This window comes from Euprymna scolopes, chromosome 36 (assembly GCF_053919585.1).
Source record: "Euprymna scolopes isolate OS-2025 chromosome 36, ASM5391958v1, whole genome shotgun sequence".
Lineage (NCBI taxonomy): Eukaryota > Metazoa > Mollusca > Cephalopoda > Sepiida > Sepiolidae > Euprymna > Euprymna scolopes.
In genome coordinates, this window is record NC_136517.1 from 18,255,544 (window position 1) to 18,276,043 (window position 20,500).

The window sequence follows — 20,500 nt, forward strand, 5'->3', positions numbered from 1 at the left end:
GCCAACCTTCCTTGCAGCAGCCTTGGCAATGCTCTCAATGTATCTATTCCAGTTCATATTCCCTGTAAACGTTAGGCCGAGGAGTTTAAAAGAAGTACTTTCAGGCAATGTGTTCTTGGCCATTGCTATTGGTGGAAGAGAAGGTTTCTTGTAGTTATTGAAGGAAACAAGCTTAGTCTTAGCAGCATTGAATGAGACCAACCATTTTTGTCCCCATTCCACTACGGATTGGAGGTCATCCTCTAGTGTTTCTGCCATTTTCTTGGATATGTGTTCATTTGTTTTCCCCTCATATCTGTTATAGAGAGTGGTGTCATCGGCAAATATACCCATCTCCGAAACAATATTATCAGGGAGGTCGTTTATGAATATCAGGAACAATAGAGGTCCAAGGATAGACCCCTGAGGCACTCCCGCATTTATGTCATATTGTTTGGATGTACGTCCGTCGAGGACAACTTTGATTTTTCTATTACTTAAGAAGGATTTAATTACGTTATGAATTCTTCCAGTGATTCCATATGATCTAATTTTCCTTAGAAGACCATCGTGCCATACCCTGTCAAAAGCCTTAGATATATCAAGGGCCACCGCTCTACCCTCCCCTGTTTTATCCAATGAACGGTATATACGTTCAGAAACTACAGTTAAGATATCTGCTGTTGAACGGGCTTGCCTGAATCCATATTGTTTGTCAGTCAAGAGTTTAGCAGCTGTTAGGTGCTGGACTAGGGCTTTATTAACTAAGGACTCAAATATTTTGGCGAAAAGCGGGAGGAGGCTAATGGGGCGATAATTTAGTGGGTCAGTTCTTTCACCAGAATTCTTGAAGACTGGTACCACAGAGGCGGTTTTCCAGCAGTCGGGAAAACAAGATTCGTTAAGGCATTTATTGTAAAGTTTGGACAGAACTGGAGCAACCTCGGCAGAGCATTTTTTTAATAGCACAGCCGGGATGAGATCTGGTCCACATGCTTTAGAGGTGTCTAGGTTTTTTATAATAGCATGTACCTGAGAAGGGGTGATTTTCAAGTCGTCAAGTGTGGCGTCTGTTCGCAGAGGAAAATCAGGGAGTGAGTGGTGTACCGAGTTCAGTGTGGAGTTTGAGGCAAACCGACTGGCAAGCAGATTAGCCTTGTCAGTTGCCGTGCAAGCAACCTCATGATTGTTTGTTAGTGGGGGAATAATTGACTGTCCATTATTAACTACGCTGTTGTAGATTTTCCAAAAATCCCGGGTTCCTAATTTCTGTGCTTCGATGCGCTTTCTGGTGGTTTCAGAGTAATCTGACTTAGCTGTGTCTATCACTCTCTTACAATTATTTCTAGCTTCTATAAACTTCTGTTTATTTGAGCTGGACTTATGTCGGTTGAATCTGCGGTAATTTGCATATGTGCAACCTATCAAATGTCTCTTTTCCCTGGGTCATCTGCCAAATATTCAACATATATAGGATCTCCCAAAAGAAACTAACTGATTTGAAATTTGAATTCAACTGAAAGTACCACTCTAATATAAGTATCTGCTCCACGGTGGTATAACGACTCAACTTCTTTTGGAACACCCTGTATATGAAAATTTGTTTATGTACACACGTATTGAAGTCAGGCCAGGTGTAAATGGTTATATGTAACATTATTAAGTCTATGTGTGGGTGGCCATAATCATGTTGGATTCTTGGGTATTATCAATGCCAGAGCCTGTGGACTCTGCAGGCTTTTATGGGACAAGAAAAGTTTTGTGATTATTTACATTTAAAACACAGACACATAAAATCTAATTTTCTTTCATTGTTTCTCTTTTTCTTACTATCAACATCTTTCTCTTTGTAAGCTGATATAACACACTCTTTCTCACTGTTTCCCATTGGTCAGCATATATGAATTAAGCTTCTCCTTTTTACTTACCTAAATTTTTGTCAGCTGTTAGCTGTTACTGAACTTTGTTATAACACTGTTATTGCCATGGAAAAAATTTAGTAAAATGTAAATGTAAACAGATGCATATTGTAATATTTATGCTTATTTTCTTTTCAATGTTTTTTTTTTTCCTGTTTTTAAAATTTCAGGAAGCGTAAAAGTTTGGGACCCGCGACAGAAAGACAAACCCGTTGCTGTAATGGAGAGCAAAAATGAAGACACTCGAAGAGATTGCTGGAGTGTAGCTTTTGGTGAGACAGCTTTCTTCAGTTTTTTTCTTTGTTGTTGCATTAATCCTAGGTGGATTGAACCGGCTTCCTCCAAAAGAAGGAAGTGTTAAGGGAATATAAATTCACAGGCAGTTCCTGTTTTTTTCTTTGAGAATTTTTATTCATTTTCATGATTATTTCGTTCATGTTTGACATCACAACATAAAAAATGGTTTTCTTATTTTTTTTTAAAAAAGGTTTTATTTTTATTTTTTGTCTTATTTGGTTTAAAGGTCTTATATTTTTAAGGTCTTATTTTTTTAAAAGTTTTTTTGTCTTATTTGTTTATAAGGTCTTATATTTTTAAGGTCTAATATTTTTAAGGTCTTATTTTTTTAAAGGTCTTTTTTTTTAAACAGGTTTTATTTTTTTTTGTCTTATTTGTTTTTAAGGTCTTATTTTTTAAGTTTTTTTTTATTTAAAAAAGGTTTTACTTTTTTGTCTTATTTGTTTATATTTTTAAGATCTTATTTTTTGTATTTTTATGGTCTTATGTTTTTAAAGGTTTTTTTAAAAAAAAATTTTTTTTTGTCTTATTTGTTTCAAAGGTCTTATATTTTTAAGGTCTTATTTTTTGTAAAGGTTTTATTTTTTTCTTATTTGTTTTAAAGGTCTTATATCTTTAAGGTCTTATTTTTTTGTTTTATCTTTATATTTTTAAGGTCTTATTTTTTAAAGGTCTTTTTTTTAAAAAGGTTTTATTTTTTTTGTCTTATTTGTTTAAAGGTCTTATATTTTTAAGGTCTTATTTTTTTTAAATGTCTTTATTTAAAGGTTTTATTTTTTTTTTGTCTTATTTGTTTTAAAGATCTTATTTTTTTAAGGTTTTATTTTTTGTTTTATTTTTATATTTTTAAGGTTTTATATTTTTAATGTTTTTTTGTCTTATTTGTTTTAAATGTCTTATATTTTAAAGGTCTTTATATTTTTAAGGTTTTATTTTTTTGTCTTATTTTTTTAAAGGTCTTATATTTTTAAGGTCTTTTTTTTTAAAAGGTTTTACTTATTTGTCTTATTTTTTTTAAAGGTCTTATTTTTTTTTTAAAAGGTTTTATTTTTTTGTCTTATTTTTATATTTTTAAGGTCTTATTTTTTTAAAGGTCTTATTTTTTTAAAGGTCTTTATTTTAAATGGTTTTATTTTTATTGTCTTATTTGTTTTAAAGGTCTTATATTTTTAAGGTCTTATTTTTTAAAGGTCTTTTTTTAAAGGTTTTATTTTTTGTTTTATTTTTATATTTTTAAGGGTTTTTTTTAAGTTTTTATTTTTTTTTGTCTTATTTGTTTATAAGTTCTTATATTTTTAAGGTCTTATTTTTTTAAATGTCTTTTTTTTAAGGTTTTATTTTTTTGTCTTATTTGTTTTAATGGTCTTATATTTTTAAGGTCTTATTTTCTTAAAGGTCTTTTTTTAAAAAAAGGTTTTATTTTTTTGTCTTATTTGTTTTAAAGGTCTTATAAGACATTAAAGGTCTTATTTTTTTAAAGGTTTTATTTTTTTGTCTTATTTTTATATTTTAAGGTTTTATATTTTTAATGTTTTTTTGTCTTATTTGTTTTAAATGTCTTATATTTTAAAGGTCTTTATATTTTTAAGGTTTTATTTTTTTGTCTTATATTTTTAAGGTCTTATTTTTTTGTCTTATATTTTTAAGGTCTTATTTTTTTAAAGGTCTTATTTTTTAAAGGTCTTTATTTTTTTGTCTTATATTTTTAAGGTCTTATTTTTTTAAAGGTTAAAAAAAGGTTTTATTTCTTTGTCTTATTTTTTTTAAAGGTCTTATATTTTTAAGGTCTTATTTTTTAAGGTCTTTTTTTTAAAAAAGGTTTTATTTTTTGTCTTATTTGTTTATAAGGTCTTATATTTTTAGGGTCTTATTTTTTTAAAGGTCTTTTTTTTAAAAAGGTTTTATTTTTTTTTGTCTTATTTGTATTTATTAGTTTTTTTTTTTAAAAGTTTTTTTGTCTTATTTGTTTTAAAGGTCTTATATTTTAAAGGTTTTTATATTTTTAAGGTTTTATTTTTTTGTCTGATTTGTTTTAAAAGTCTTATATTTTTAAGGTCTTATTTTTTAAAGTCTTTTAAAAAAAAGTTTTTTGTCTTATTTGTTTTAAATGTCTTATATTTTTAAAGGTTTTTTTTTTGTCTTATTTGTTTTAAAGGTCTTATATTTTTAAGGTCTTATTTTTTTTAAAAGTCTTATATTTTTATGGTCTTATTTTTTTAAAGGTCTTTTTTTAAAGGTTTAATTTTTTGTCTTATTTGTTTTAAAGGTCTTATTTTTTTTTAAAGGTTTCATTTTTTTTGTCTTATTTTTATATTTTTAAGGTCTTGTTTTTTTAAAGGTCTTTTTTTTAAAGGTTTCATTTTTTTTAAAGGTTTTATTTTTTTATGTTATTTGTTTTAAAGGTCTTATATTTTTAGGGTCTTATTTTTTTTAAAAAAGGTTTTATTTTTTTTGTCTTATTTGTTTTAAAGGTCTTATTTTTTTAAAGGTCTTTTTTTTTTAAAGGTCTTTTTTTTTTAAAGGTCTTATTTTTTAAAGTCTTATTATTTTTATTAATGTCTTATTATTTTTATTAATGTCTTATTATTTTTATTAATGTCTTATTATTTTTATTAATGTCTTATTATTGGTCCCCTGACAAAAGGAGGGTGGATCTGTAAATTTGTCCGTTCATCCATTCATTTGTCCGCACTTTCCTCAATAACTAGTCCTTGGAATTTTTTTTGAAATTTTACACAAACATTAAACATGATATGAGTAAAAAAGTAACAGAATGGATTTTCTGGGAAAACTCCCACCCCCCCTCCCTCCCCGGGGTGCCTTTCGGGTTAAAATGTTTAAAATTGACACTTTTTGAGCTTATTAAAAAAAATCAATGTCTTGAATTTTTATAAAACTTTCTGAAAAGTTGTAACTAACTGATTTCTATATAATTTTGTTTGTCTATATGTCAGGATAACTCTTGGGTGTGCCCCAGAGGCTTTTTTAGGGCTAATAAAAACACTCCATTTTTGTGACTATTTTATCATATTTGTCCAAAATTTTCTGTGTATGTCTATTTAGCAGTTTTGCATGGTGCTGAATTCAAATTTAAATATGTTAAGACCTTGGGGACTTTTGGGGCTAAATGGGGGGGTGCAAATGATGGACTTAGTCATTTCTTTTTTTGTATGGTGCAGAACTCAAATTTATATATGTTATGGCCTAATACTGCACCATTTGTTCATTTTCACCAGGATTTGACAATCCCTGGGGACATTTGGGGCTAAATGGGGGGGGGGGCTGAACTTAGTTATTTTTTTATGCATCGTTCACTGTGCACTCACAGTGGACCATGCATGCTTCACTTGTTTTTTTTAAAGGTTTATAAGATGTGTTTTCGAATTTGTGGAGTAGTCACCAATTTATAGAATTGATTTTTGGGAATGTATTTTAGTGGGACCATTAAAGGTAAATTTAACTGGGTTGTCAACACATAGAAAGTGTTACCAACTTACATCCCATAATAAAGAAATAAAAATAAATTCAGAAAAAGATGACACTCGACAAAGAACACAAAATCGCTGTATTAACACGAAATAAACAACATTCATTTACATGTTAGGAAAATTAATTTATATTGTTTCAACATAAGTGTTTTCTTGTGTGGAATGCTCATAATGAAAGATTAATGAAGTGAGGATTTTCTGAGAATAGTACGAGATTGAAATTACTGATGTTTTTATTATATGAGGCCGTATGAGGGCTTAAAGTCTAGGTGGGTATTTTTCAGAAAAAACAGCCCATAATTCATATAAGTGAATATTGGTGTGTGTGTGTGTGTGTGTTGTGTGTTTGTATTGTAAGAACGGAGTTCAAAATAAGATTGTTTTAAAGGGAGTTTAAGATTTCGCTCGATATGGTAAATTTCCATGCTGGGTATTAAAGTTCATGCCTGTTGCATGTAAAATCATGATGGGGGTTTAACGTTTCCGACTGACAGAGTTTATTCAAACATGTGTCGAATTAATAACTCCATTTTATTTCAGTATTTAATTTGTGTATTTCTGTTTTATTAAATGCTAGCTTTTTTTTCTCGTCCAATACCGGCTTCCATCTTATCTCAAAATTACTTATAACGTCACCAACTTACTTTCGGAAGACCCCCCCCCCATCCGCCTTTTCTTTTATATCGTAAGCTTCTTAAAACGTGACTAGCTTAAGTTCAGAATAGTTTATTCGAACATGTGTCGAACTTGTGAAATTGAAGAGAAAAACTCTGACTGGTTCTGTTGCATTCTTGCCGATGCTGTTTTATGTCTAAATAGATGGAGTTCGGCATATGTGATAACCACAGGCAGCGGTGATGGTTACTTGTGAAACTGCATCCCGGATTGTTTACATTTTGGCGGGTTAATCTTTATATACGGGCTTTCTCGAACATTCCCGCCTGTTTACTGTATTCATATGTGAGGGAGCATAACATAGTTCCTTTCTTTTATGCGTGTAGTGGTTGCGTCACATTATGATGTACCCACGCGTTTTTCATATGCGTGGGCGTTTCAAAACAGTGATCACTGTGAAGTGTTTCTGCCAGTCGTTTATTCCGGCTGGACATAATGGGTTATTTTTTAAAAGTCTTATTATTTTTTTTAAGTTCTTATTTTTTTAAAATCTTATTATTATGTTTTTTAAATAATCTAATTTTGGGCATAGATACTGTAATAATCATGAATTCTTAAGAATGTTAGCATGTTTCCATAACAAATAATTTCATGTTTTAACTTATTTTGATTTTAAATTTTAATTATTTAAAAGCAACAGTCGATGGGAAAGGTCACAGCTTCACTGACTGCAATCCCATGCACCATTCTCAAATGGGGCCAAACTGTAGACCGAGGATGATAACCTGTGATGCTATAGAATGGGATGCTGGTGGTTGAGCCATTCTTTCACTTGTGCCGTTACCAGTGACGTGCAGAGAACATTTTTAGGGCAGGTGCTCATGTAAAAAAAACCGGCAAAATTATAGTACTGGTTGGGCGCAAGTCCATAATACATTTCTCTGAAAAGGGCACTTTTAAAACAAGAGTAAAAGGGGCAGGAAGGTTAGAGAGGCCCGATTCATTCAATCGGTTGGTCATAATAATATCTATAAATACATTCTGTTCAGTCTGAGTTTTCAAAAAATGAAGACTTATTTCTGCTTTTTATTTTTCTCCCCAAATAGGTATTAGGAGATGGTAGATGAGGGTCAGTCACATGAAGAACAAAAGACGTTACTACTGCCAAGGAGTAATATTTTCCTGAGAGTGATGCTTCTCTCAGTAAAACAAGCAATTTAAAAAAAATTTTTTCATTTTTGTTTTGTTTTTCTTCTGCAGGAAATTCCTATAATTCTGACGAGCGCTGCGTCTGTTCTGGATATGATAATGGTGATGTGAAATTATTTGATTTAAAAACAATGTCTTTGCGATGGGAAACAAATATAAAAAATGGAGTAAGTTTTTTGCATTTATAAAAATTTATCAAAAGATTAATTTTCACTTTGTTCTTTTTTTTTTTTTTCTTTTTTATTTACTTGTCTCCCCACGAGGGCAGAGTTACACATAAAGTCAGTTTTTAATGTGGGGGATAGACCAGCTTCCCCAAAAGGGCACTCTGGAAGTAGGCAAAAAATACCTTAGTATAGTAGGGTTTCCCCTACGTTGACTAAGCTCAAATTAACTTAAGTGTAGCATCAGAACAGATACTACACTTTAGATTAGTTTTCACTTTTGTTGAAAAACTTTTCACTTATTTTATTTCTTTTTAATTTTTATTATAATCTTTGGCTTGAAGAAAAGAATCAGTATATTTTTATGTTCTCAGTTGTTTTCATTTTTTAAATATGAAAGATAGGGTAGATAAAAGATTGTGACCTAAGTAGAATATAAGAAAATTTTTATATAGGCATCAAAATTGTTTTATGGTGTTAAATATATTTTTTAAATATTTATAAATGAGGAATCATTTCAATTTAGGATTCATTTAGTATTAGGCATATAAACATGAGAAAAACATGCTTGAAATTTGTCAATCTTATGGGAATAAGTGAAACAAAAGATGGTCGAATTTGACCGAATGTCATGTTTATCTAAAAGCAAAACATTTCAAGATCCAACTTCCGGCAACTGACGAAAACAAGATATAAGCCCTGTCTGAGAGCTGCTTACACTTTCCCCCCTGACAAAAAGATATATTCTTGAAAATTTTTGAAAATTCACATACCTACCATCTTGTGTATGACACACTATGTTTGTAAATAAATATATATTTGAAAATTATTGAAATTCCTACATTTTCATTATTCTTTTATTACATAGATCTTTTCCAACAAACTGCATTGTCGTAGACCTCAAACACAGCACTAATCATATTTCAAGCATGTTTTTCTCAGGTTTACATGCATAATACTAACTAGATTTGATTTTTCATTTAATATTCAGCAACAACATAAAACCATAATTCTTCCTTGTATTCTGCTCTTGTTATATTTCGCTGTGGCCAATCGGCAAATTTTAAGTTTATTTAATTTCGAAAAATCGACCTTTGTCATTTCTCGATTTATACATTCGTTTGTGATAATAAAACACACACACAGCTGGTTATAAAAATATTCTGTTTATTCAAAATATAACCTTTAGGTTTGGTTTTCGAATGATAATTTTGACAAGTTGGATGGTGTGCGTGGCGGGGGGGGGGGGTGTTGAGAAGAATGTGTTGCTTAGCATGCCTCTTGTGTCGCTCTTTCGCGTGGTCACTCTCCCATCTCTTTTTATTGGTCCAGATGACATCAACATTACAATCATGTATTGTGTTGAAATGTGGGTTAAATTCACTGACCAGGAATTTTACGTCCTAGAATTTAATCTCCTTTAACGTCGTCATCTGGATCTTGCATCGAGACTTGTGACCAACTTTTGTTTGACATCACTCCGAGGAATCTGGGTTATTCAACACTCTGACCATGATCCTTAATGCTGATCAAAGATAGAGAGTGTAGATGACTGCTCCTGGAAATCTTTTGTCGTGTTGTCTAGTGGGAAACTCTAACATCATCCTTGCTATCTGGTAATGAGGGAAATTCCTTTCCAAAAAAAAATAATGTGGGTAAAATACTTGACTCCTTTTTTCAAGCCAAAAGGAAGGAGTACAATTAAATATAAGTGTACTCCTCCCCAACTTCTGGGCTAGGATCAAAGTGTAGTATCTGTTCTGTACTTGGTTGGAGAAAAGAAATATATTTCAATTGGGGAAATTTTTATTCTTGGCCCATCCAGAATGACCCTTTTTGAGAATCTGGATTAATATTTGACCTTGCATCTAACTTTGCCCTCATGAGAAGGCAAATGAATTTCTTTATTCAAATCAGTTATTAGCATGAAAATTATAATTTGCGTAAAACTGTTGTATGCAGTCACATTATTATTAGATACCGTCTCTAGACTTTTCTGACAAGCAGACACATCTTTGGTCGGTGGTACATCAGGGCATCATGTTTGACCTACCATTAATTAACGCAAGTCATTTATATCCAAAATATATGTTTATTATTCATCTTTAGCAGAGAGAGAGAGAGAGAGAGAGAGCGACTTATCACTGGCTATTTATAATACTACTTTTCACATGTTCTTTTGTTCCTTCGTTTTTAACAGTACATCTCCTGAGTCAAGATAACAGGTGGGTCATATGACAATACAACACTCTATAACAAGCACGAGGGAAGAACAGATGTACACAAATCTAAGACAATGGCAGAATCATTAGAAAATGATCTCCAGACTGTAGTGGAATGAGGTCATAAATGGATGGTAACATTTAATGCTAGTAAGATTAAGCTGCTCTCCTTTAACAATTACAAGACACCTCTCCAACCACCGATATTCATGACAAATAACACACTACTTGAGAATTTTCCCTTCAAACTCCTTGGCTTAACATTTATGGGCAATATGAACTGGAACAAATACATTGAGGACATTGCAAAATCTGCTGCAAAAAGATGAGTTCCCTCTATTGAGCTAGAAGACTACTCACACCTGAAACTATCCGGTACCTCTACAAAACCACCATTCGCCCATGCATGGAGTAGAGTATTGTTGCTACGTCTAGGCTGGTGCATCTACCACTAGTATCTCCCTCTTGGATAGGGTCCAAAAAAGAGTCTTCAATCTAATAGGTTTCATTTTGTCAACTAAGCTGCAAACCCTGTCCCATGTTGCATCTCTGTGCTTGTTTTGCATGTATTTTAATGGAATGTGCTCTGATGAACTCTTTGCACTTGTGCCTGCTCGACATAAATATCACCGACAAATCCGCTAAGCAACAAAATCTCACCCCTTCACTGCTAAGATCTCTAAATGCCAGAAAGCTTTCTACTTTGATAGCTTCTTCCCTTGAGCAGCTAGACTTTGAAATTCCTTTCCTGCTACCTGCTTCCTTGACTGTACTGATATGCAGAAGTTTAAATGTAATATAAACCAACATATTGTTCATCTTTCCTACGCATGGTCCCAAATAGTCCAAGTGGGGATGTGCCTTATGAGGGGTGAACGTGATTAAAAAAAAAACAAAAAAACATGGTTCTTCCACTCTTATCTTCTGCTTATGCATGTCACTTTTGAACCATTGATCTTTTGTCATTTAGCTGTTTTATTCTTTGAAATTATTGATTGATTTTTATTTTATTTTCAGGTATGTTGCGTTGAGTTTGACCGAAAAGATATTTTGATGAACAAACTTGTTGTAACATCTCTGGAATCTAAAGTTCATGTCTTCGATTTACGTACACAGCATCCAACAAAAGGGTTTGCTTCTGTTACAGAACGGGTGAGTAAAACATTGCTGTGATCGAGAGAGAAGTTTAGAAAAAAAAATTTTTACATTTAAAATTTTATAGAAAATAGATTTTCTTGTGAAATAATTCCATTTTGTTTGAAAGTATTTTCATTTTTCTGTTTTTTTCTTTGAGGTTTACTAAATAATTTGAAATAAGATTTTTCTAATTCATCATAAAATGAGAGTGATTATTAAGATCCTTTGCCTTTTTGCTAGGAGCAAAGTGTAGTGTCTGTTCTGATACTACATTTCATCATTTCTGTCCTTGATCAATAAAGTAGAAATCCTTCTAGACTCAAGAAAGTAAAAAAATTTTGTTTATTTTTTTTTTTTTTTGCGAACTGTTATCCTTGTCTCTATAGTTGTCTTTGTTTCACCACGTTTCGTCCAACTTATTTTCTGGCCTTCTTCAGGTGGTTAACCGTGATGGGATAGGAATGCTGAGTCTTGTAACTGTATCTCCAGTAATTACTGCCTTCCATAGTTGTTGTTGTCTCACCACATTTTGGCCAATTAATTATCTGGCCTGTTTTGGGTAGGATTGAAACCGCAATCTTCAGACAATGCTCACCTGAAATTGTAGAGACTCAATACCTCTATCCACTGTGCCACGGGCCCTGAAGGGCCATCAAGGCTGGATTTTATGACCTTATGAATCCAATTTTGTGTTCTAATCTAGTCTTTTATTGCCGAAGAACACCAGAGGATAAGTTGGCTGAGACGTGATGAAACAACAACTATGAAGATGAGGATAACAGTCAGCAAAAAAAAAAAAAAAAAATGAATACTCAAATGATGAAGCCTCATCTCAAAGGATTCCAAAAGATAAAAAATACATTAATATATATAAAAAAAAAATGTTTGTCTCAATCAAAAATGCCTCTTGGTGAGTTGGATTTCGCTCCACATTAAAAATTAATCTTGTATCTAACTCTGCCCTTGTGGTGAGGCAATTGAATAGAGTAAGTCACAATTAAATAGAGTAAGTCACACCAAAGTCAGTTCAATTCAGTGAAATAACAATGGCTAAATATAACGCCCTTGAGGTGTGGTTACAGTGACAATGCCTTCTTAAGGGGACATTTCAAGTAGTTATATAATAGCAACTGAAAAAGATATTGTTTGATTTGTGTCCAAGAAAAATCAACCTGTCAAATTCTTGTGCATGCATCTATCTCCTAACAACCAACCATCCATCACTGACACTGAGAATAAAAATATATTGTTATATTTTCATATATCAATGTGCCATCATTCTTTTCAACACAGCAGAAATACAACAGGATTCTTTTACAATCAAAATTAATTTCTAGCTGTCACGGTCACTTCAATGTGAAAAATGACTTTTTTAATTAATCATGAAAAATAATATTTTGTGTTAAATCATTTCAATTAGATTATTCCATAATTCAATTAACCCTTTATGACCTGAATTATGATATAGATGATTAAGAAAATATTTATTGTTAATTTTAGTTAATTTAAAGGGTAATGATACTATGATTTTTAGACTTTTTCACTATGACGATCTTTCATTGTGAAGTTCAATCGTCAAACTACCACTGAGAATTTTTGCATTTCATAAACTTATCTTGATTATTATCCATTGTGCTTGAAAAAAATGTGTTTATGACAACAAACGAAATCCTTCACTCTCTGAGACAGATGGCAGCATACTGAATGTAAGCAATGGACAGTTGCAATCTGGAGGTATCTGGCATCTACCCAGATACTGAACTAATACGTACAAGGCGTGTTTGAATCAATTCCCACTTTATTTTTGCCATTATATTCATTTATTTATGACTTAACGAATTAATTCAATCAAGTCATAAAAGGTTAAACTCAATTAAAAGCCTTAATTAAAATTCAACCAAACAGTTCCTCACCATGTCACAAATGAACTCTGTACTTTACACAAGAGAATAATTTTACTGTACATTTTTCTTTTCTTTTTCTCATACAGGCTCATAGCTCTACTATCTGGTCGGTGCGCCATCTACCGCAGAACAGAGATATCTTCATGACGATGGGAGGCAATGGCTCGTTAAATCTATGGAAATAGTAAGTTTATGCAATCTGTGTTATTGTTGTTATTTGAATAAACTAAATAATTCAAATTAGAAGTCCTCATCTAAAACAATTGTGACTAGTGTTACCAGATTAGGCTGTTTGAAGATATTGGCTTCCTGAGACAAAATGCACTTAACATTGATGCTTTATTTTAAAACTTTTATTGAAAAAAATCAATTCAGGTAACTTGATTATGTAGTAGGGCAGACAAATATTCAATGTTAGTCGCCTTCAGCCATAATCACCGCCTTAATTTGGATGCAGAACTGGGAGCATACCTTTTCCACAAGCACCAGAACGAGCTTGGCGAATACTCGGCGGAAAATGGTGACAATCAGGCTGGCTTTGATGTTGTGAGAGATCATGGTGATTTTCTCAACATATGACCAAACAAAGTAGTCCAATAGGTTCAGGTCGAGGGAGGAGGGGTGCCAATGAGAGAAGGGTACAAAGTCGTAGCACTCCTTCTAAATCCAGGCAGTGTTCTTAGATATGTTTTATACAGAAATGCATCCAATAAGTATCGAAAATAAATTAAATGTTTAAGTGCATTGTATGACCAGGCAATGTCAGGCATCCAGCTAGTATATATATATATATATATATACACACACATTGATGCTTATAATAGAAGATTACTATATTATTTATTATATGATAATAATTACAACAATAAAAACAAAACTATTTATGGGTTCTGTTATATTCCTAAATACTTAGGAAATAAAGACAAACGTGAGTTACACCGAGTGGTATGTGTAATGGGGTTTATTTATAATACAGAAACGTAAGGCTGCTCGCCTAAGGTAAATAGAAGTACATAGTAACAAGTATGGGGAAGAAAGTCTGATAATCAACACGTAAGACTATCCGTCTTACTGCGACTGCTTGTCTGCCGCTGTCTGCCAAACAGTCCAATATATATATACAGTTTGTAACCGGTGTATAGCCAGTTATGTTCCTTCACAACACCTCCCCCTGAAGCTGAAATCTTCCTGATTTTAGCTTAAATACCTCTTCCTTTTAGGGTCAGGGCTTAATCTCCTGGTAACTTTTCTCTTTCTTGCGCTTTTCCTTCTGGTCAGCGTTACCCGGGGTAAAGGTTTCTGTCCAGCCCGTATGGTCGGTTCAGGCGAAATATTCATTGTTTGCGGTACACACGCTGGTTTTGGTATATCAAAAATATCGCACAATGTTTCCATTGGTGTCTCTTCCACATTTGGAGACAGTCTGGGACGTATTTGATTTCTGTGTCTTTTGCAGACAAAACTTAATCCTTGGATGGTATAGACCATGCTCCCAATCCTTTTTTTGATAATACCTTCAACCCACTGATTTCGTCCATTTTGAAAATTTTTGAAATATACATTTTCACCTGGGGAGAAGCACTTGGTATTAAGGTTTTCTTTTTTGAAAACTTTCTTTTTCTCTGGTAGCAGCCTATCGAAGACAGATCTTATCTTTCTTGCAAACATTAGCTCAGCCGGGGAAGAATTGACATTATTATTAGGATTTGGTGTCACCCTGTAAATTGCTAAAAATGTTTGAATACATTGTTCGTCTGTGTCCGTAGTAAGATTTTTCTTAAGTGCCCTTTTAAACGTATCTACAAATTTTTCGGCCAACCCATTCGATCGTGGATGGTACACAGGTGTTGTCATATGTAGAATATTTAGTGAGTCACAGAATTCTTTGAATTCATGAGCAGTAAATGCTGTTCCATTATCGCTCACTAAGGTTTTTGGCACTCCAAAACGGCTAAAAATTTCATTAAGCGCACTCACAGTGTTTTTTGCTGTTGGATGTCTAAACTTAAATATTTCTGGCCATTTTGAAAAAGAATCTACAATAATCAAGTAAAAATAACCATTTATAGGTCCCGCATAATCAATATGCAGACGTGACCAGGGTAGGTCCGTCTTTGGCCATGGCGTCGTTTTTACTGGAGGATCTCGAGCTGCTAATTGACATCCTCTGCATGTCTTGACACATTTTTCAACTTCCTTGTCCATACCAGGCCAGTACACATATCCTCTCATAAGGGATTTCATTCTCGAAATGCCCGGATGACCTGTATGAAATTCCTTCAGAATTTTCCTCTGTAACGTTAGTGGAATTACGATCCTCTCACCATACATGAGCACATCTTCACAGATGGAAAAAGGCGTTGTTTGATCTACCTTTTTATTTTTTTTTATCCATCCCAATTGATTTTTCATTTTCTTAATGAAAATGTCATTTACTGCCTCTTTTTTTATTTTTTCGAAAGTTACCGGAAGTTCACGTATCATATTACACATTGAACTTGTACATTCACTTTCGTCTTTAAGCACAGCAATTACCGTTTCTTCGAAACTTTCGCTTCTTTTAGGGATCAACCGTGATAATGCATCTGCGTGTCCTAACTTTTTTGAGGATACATGTTCCATCTTAAACTGATAGTTTAAGAGGGTTACAGCCCATCGCTGTAATCGATTCGCAGTATGTGTGGGAATGCCTTTCTTTGATCCAAATATGGTAAGTAGGGGTTTATGGTCGGTTTGCAAAATAAAAGATCGTCCATGGAGAAATCGATTGTACTTTGTAATTCCAAATATTATCGACAGCGCCTCTTTTTCAATTTGGCTGTAATTTTTCTCCGCTGCAACCAACGTTCTTGAAGCATGGGCGATAGCTTTTGTTCTACCATCCTCATACTTGTGAAGTAATACAGCGCCAACACCGTAATCACTGGCGTCCGTTGCTAGTATTAGTTCCTTTTCTGGATTGAAATGTGCCAATGCTAAGTCTGACAGTAGACATCTTTTGATATTTTGGAAAGCAGATTCACATTCCTTATTCCAGTTCCATTTAACACCCTTTTTCAGTAACTCGTTAAGAGGAGCTCTTAAATTATGTATGTTAGGGATGTAAATTGCATAGTATTGAACTAATCCCAAAAACGATTTTAATTTTGTCACTGAATCTGGAGCAGGCATCTTTTCAATTGCTTCAGTCCTTTGTGGATCCGGTCTTCGACCCTCTTTGTCGATTATTTGACCTAGATATTTAATTTTTTTCATAAAAAAATCGCATTTTTCTGGGCTCAATTTAAAACCAAATTCCTGTATTCTTTTGAATACTTCTTTTACATGCTTCTTATGATCTTGCAAATTTTCACTTTTAATTAGGATATCGTCAAGGTAGGCCATTGAAAATTCCAACCCTGCCAGCATCGTGTCCATAATTTGCTGGAAAATAGCAGGAGCAACCTTTAATCCAAAAGGAAGCCTCTTTAGCTTAAAAATGCCCTTATGAGTATTTATGCCTAAGTATTTGGAGCATTCATCGCTGATCTTAATTTGCAAGTAAGCATCTGAGAGGTCTATCTTAGAAAAAATTTTTCCTCCGTTAAGCTTAGAGAACAGATCTTCTGCGGACGGAAGGGGATAATTATGGTCCAATAGACAGTCATTTAAACCCGTTGAAAAATCTCCACAGACCCTTATTCTGTTATTTTTTTTCTTTACATACACGGTTGGACTTGCCCAATCTGTGTGGTTAACTTTTTCAATGACTTCCAGTTGTTGAAGTCTATCCAACTCTTTTTCGATTGCGTCCATCGCTGAAAAAGGCACATTCCTTTTAGGTTTGAATACTGGAGTGGCATTTTTCTTTAATTCAAATTTTGCCTCTGTCTTAATACAGAGTCCTAGTCCTTCGGCAAAAACATTGGGAAATTCAGTTTTCAAATCCTTCAGGAAGTCTTCCCTTTGGTTTGCTTTTTCTGCAGTTAAAACGTTACAAAACGAATTTATGGGTTTCTCCCATAAATTAAACAGGACAATCCAATCTACCCCAAACAGGCATGTATTCTTTCCTGGTACGACGTACACTTTGGATTTATGAGTCTGGTTAGCAAATGTCACTTTGCATTTTAATTCTCCCTTGAACTCTAATCTTTTGCCGCACACACTTCTCGCCGTCTTTCTGGTTTTCGTTAATTCAGGTCGACCTATCCTTTTCCATATATCTTCATTTATAATACTAATATCTGCACCGCTATCCAGAAGCAATGTAACCAGATGTCCATTTATCCGAACATCAACATATTTCCGTCTTTCGCAGCTTTTTTCTTTATTCATGCGAAGCGTATTTACATTATCGGTCCCTTGTCTTTTCTTCTGGGCACAGTATGTTCCCTTGTGACCTCTGAGACCACATTCATAACATATTTTGTTCCTAAACCAGCAGGTCTTATTGTTGTGTCTTAAACTACCACAACATTTACACTTTAGCTTTGGGTCTTTGTATCCTTTAAGGATCCTGTGTTCTTGGAACCTGGACTTTCTTGTGGTCCCTTGCCTTTTTACTTGCTGCACCTTAAAAATATTTTTCTCTTCAATGCGAGTGTTGTCTTTCTTTATGTTAATCAGACGTTGACACTCTTCAGTGACTTTTTGCAATGTTATGTTAGGATCCGCCTCCATAATTGTTAGGATCCGTGAACGTATATCTTTGTCCCTTGGTGCTGTGAGACCTTGTACAAAGATTAAACATTTAAATTGGTCTGCGGAAATTTCATTCAATTTAAATGATTCGCATAAACAGTTCACAGTGCAAGCATATTCTAGATAGTCTTCAGCTTCTGCCTTCTGAATGTTCAAACATTTGTATCTAGAGTGAAATAGGCTATCCCTTTTATCAAATATTTTCGACAAGGTACTAATTGTTTCCTCGAACGAAACCTCCTCCGGTTTTTTTGGTAGAATTAGATTTGCATACTTGGTGTTTTCATCAGTACCCAGTTTTTGTAGTAGCAGGGTAACTTTTTCCTCATCGGTCCAGTCTAAACATCTTTTCGTAAAAATTGTTTCGTATCTTCTGTAGTATGCAGGGAAAGTAACACCAGTATCCGGGGAGTAACGAAATTCCGTTAGTGAATTTGAAATACCCTCGGCAGAAAAATTAGTCTTCTTCCCGGTCGACGTTAGAATTAGCTTTTCTAAATTCTTTTGCTGTGTCGACATTTGTCGTTGTAGTATGTTTGTTTGTTCTTGTTGTGCCTCTAAAGTTTTTTGTGTTCTTTCTTGTTGTTGTTGCAGCTGTTGCTGTAGCTGTTGTTGTTGAATTTGTTGTTGTTGTTGTTGTTGCGCTAAAAATTGTTGAGTCATTTTTGTCTGTTCCTGGATGCTAAGGGCTAGAGCCTTAGTTAACTCTGCTAATTGTTCCATGTTAGCTTCTAGTACAAAAATGTCTTTTCGAATTCTACACAATAATTCCAAAGAAAAATCGTAAATTTACGTATATCGTAAATTAGTAGCAATATGCAGACACAACACGTTTCAACAAAGTTCATCCATAGTAATTCAACAGGCTTTGTAAAATAATTCTTTTTTTTTTTTTTTTTTTTTTTTTTTTCAACAACGTAAGTTCATACACAAAATATTTCTTACTTCCCACGACAAATAGTTCCAATTATTTATATAAAGGCAATAACAAACAATTAATTTTCCAAAAAAAAAAAAAAATATGGCTGCCGTTCCCACGTGGCATAAAATGGTACAATAGTCCTTGTATTTATATTTTTTCTTTCGAAACTCGTAATCCTTTAGTGTAGTTTCGAATTCAACTTGCGACCATTTTTTTTTTTTTTTTTTTTTTTTTTACTTGTCAAAATAAATATAAATTCCACTTTACCTTGAACATGTTTCTATAATTTCTTGTGAGTTCTTTACGAAGAAAAATCCGTACTTTTCGCTACTTTAGGTAGGAAAAATTTTTAAATTCATTGACGCACGTGGTCAAAAATCCTTGTGTAGTTTTTTTTTTTCGTAAAACAAAAAAATCCTTGCATTGTACACAGTCCTTGGTACGGTAATTTATCTCTGTTAAGAGAAAGAACATCCTTTCGTCGCCATTGTTATATTCCTAAATACTTAGGAAATAAAGACAAACGTGAGTTACACCGAGTGGTATGTGTAATGGGGTTTATTTATAATACAGAAACGTAAGGCTGCTCGCCTAAGGTAAATAGAAGTACATAGTAACAAGTATGGGGAAGAAAGTCTGATAATCAACACGTAAGACTATCCGTCTTACTGCGACTGCTTGTCTGCCGCTGTCTGCCGCTGTCTGCCAAACAGTCCAATATATATATACAGTTTGTAACCGGTGTATAGCCAGTTATGTTCCTTCACAACAGGTTCAAAAACTGATGATCAAAATTCTACAAAGCTCTATTGACCTCATCAGGACCCGAATACATGATTTTAATTAGCCACCACAATAAAACTCCATCAAAAATTAGTCTTTGAATGAAATTTTTGAATGCAAATTTTTTAAGCTCTCTAGTTTTTATCAAGTTCAAATCGATCAAATGGACAGCTTTTTGGCTGGGCATCAAATGCAAAGTAAACACAGTTTATAAAACCATGATTCACATATATGTGTTACTTTCCACTCCTTTCCAATTCTGCTACTTTCTTTCTTTCAATTACATTTTATAGCACAACAACAACAACAGAGACAAGTTGCAAATATTTTCCTCGTTATTTCTCTCTTTTTCAATACTCAAGCAATGAAACCCACATTTTTGTACATAATTAAATGTGATTGTTGTTGCTTTCAGTAATTACCCTGCAAAACGAGTAACAACAAATCCAGATGACAAACCCGAAGGTGTGGCCGGCACTTTAGACTTGCTGCAAAATGTTACGCTGTCAACTCAACCAATCCACAGTTTCGACTGGAATCCTGACAAAGCTGGATTAGCCGTGTGCACTGCCTTCGACCAAGCCTTGCGCGTCCTCATTGTTACAAAACTTAACAAATTATAACTAATAAAGAAATATTTTTAAAAACAAGATCTTTATTATTTGTATTATAAATTTTTTTTTTATCTACTCATGAATATATAAGTTGCATTTGAAACTGACTGTGCTGTGTGTGCTATGGGCTAAAGAGGGATAATCAAATTATGTTATCTCGCATATCTTTGGAGCAGGAGCACGTAATTACAATCTTGTCTGAAACCATTTCATTTTTTGGCACTCTTCTTCACCATGACATTGCACCTGCTTATAACACTCTGGGCATCAGCCAGTTTTTGTCCAAGAAAAAACATTTCTGCACCCCCCCCCCTACTCACTATTTACTTGATAAGAAAAATTGAGGCTAACCTAAAAAATCCCTTAAAATTAATGATAATCAAATTTCTAAAGAAAGTGAGGGAGACAAAGTTTAAAGTTTTTAAAAAAACATCCAAATCTTTGTTCTTGCAACAAATTCAAACTTTTACTGTTTTTTCATATATTTCATGTTAATTCATTCAGCTTTTTCATTTTAATCATAAAATCAAGAATTTGATTATGAAATTATAAAATCTAATCATC

General features: G+C 33.2%; 1 protein-coding gene across 1 annotated transcript in view; it reads left to right on the forward strand.

Annotated features, from left to right (window-relative positions):
* The window catches only part of LOC145260373 (dynein axonemal assembly factor 10-like), a 29,666-nt gene extending 9,694 nt beyond the window's left edge, over positions 1-19,972 (forward strand). Inside the window, exons 4-8 of the mRNA XM_080118318.1 lie at positions 2,069-2,170; positions 7,559-7,674; positions 10,911-11,045; positions 13,021-13,118; positions 19,738-19,972. Coding sequence (XP_079974444.1) covers positions 2,069-2,170; positions 7,559-7,674; positions 10,911-11,045; positions 13,021-13,118; positions 19,738-19,945 — 659 coding nt within the window. The 3' untranslated portion in view covers positions 19,946-19,972. The remainder of the gene's footprint in view (positions 1-2,068; positions 2,171-7,558; positions 7,675-10,910; positions 11,046-13,020; positions 13,119-19,737) is intronic.
* The last annotated feature ends 528 nt before the right edge of the window (positions 19,973-20,500 follow it).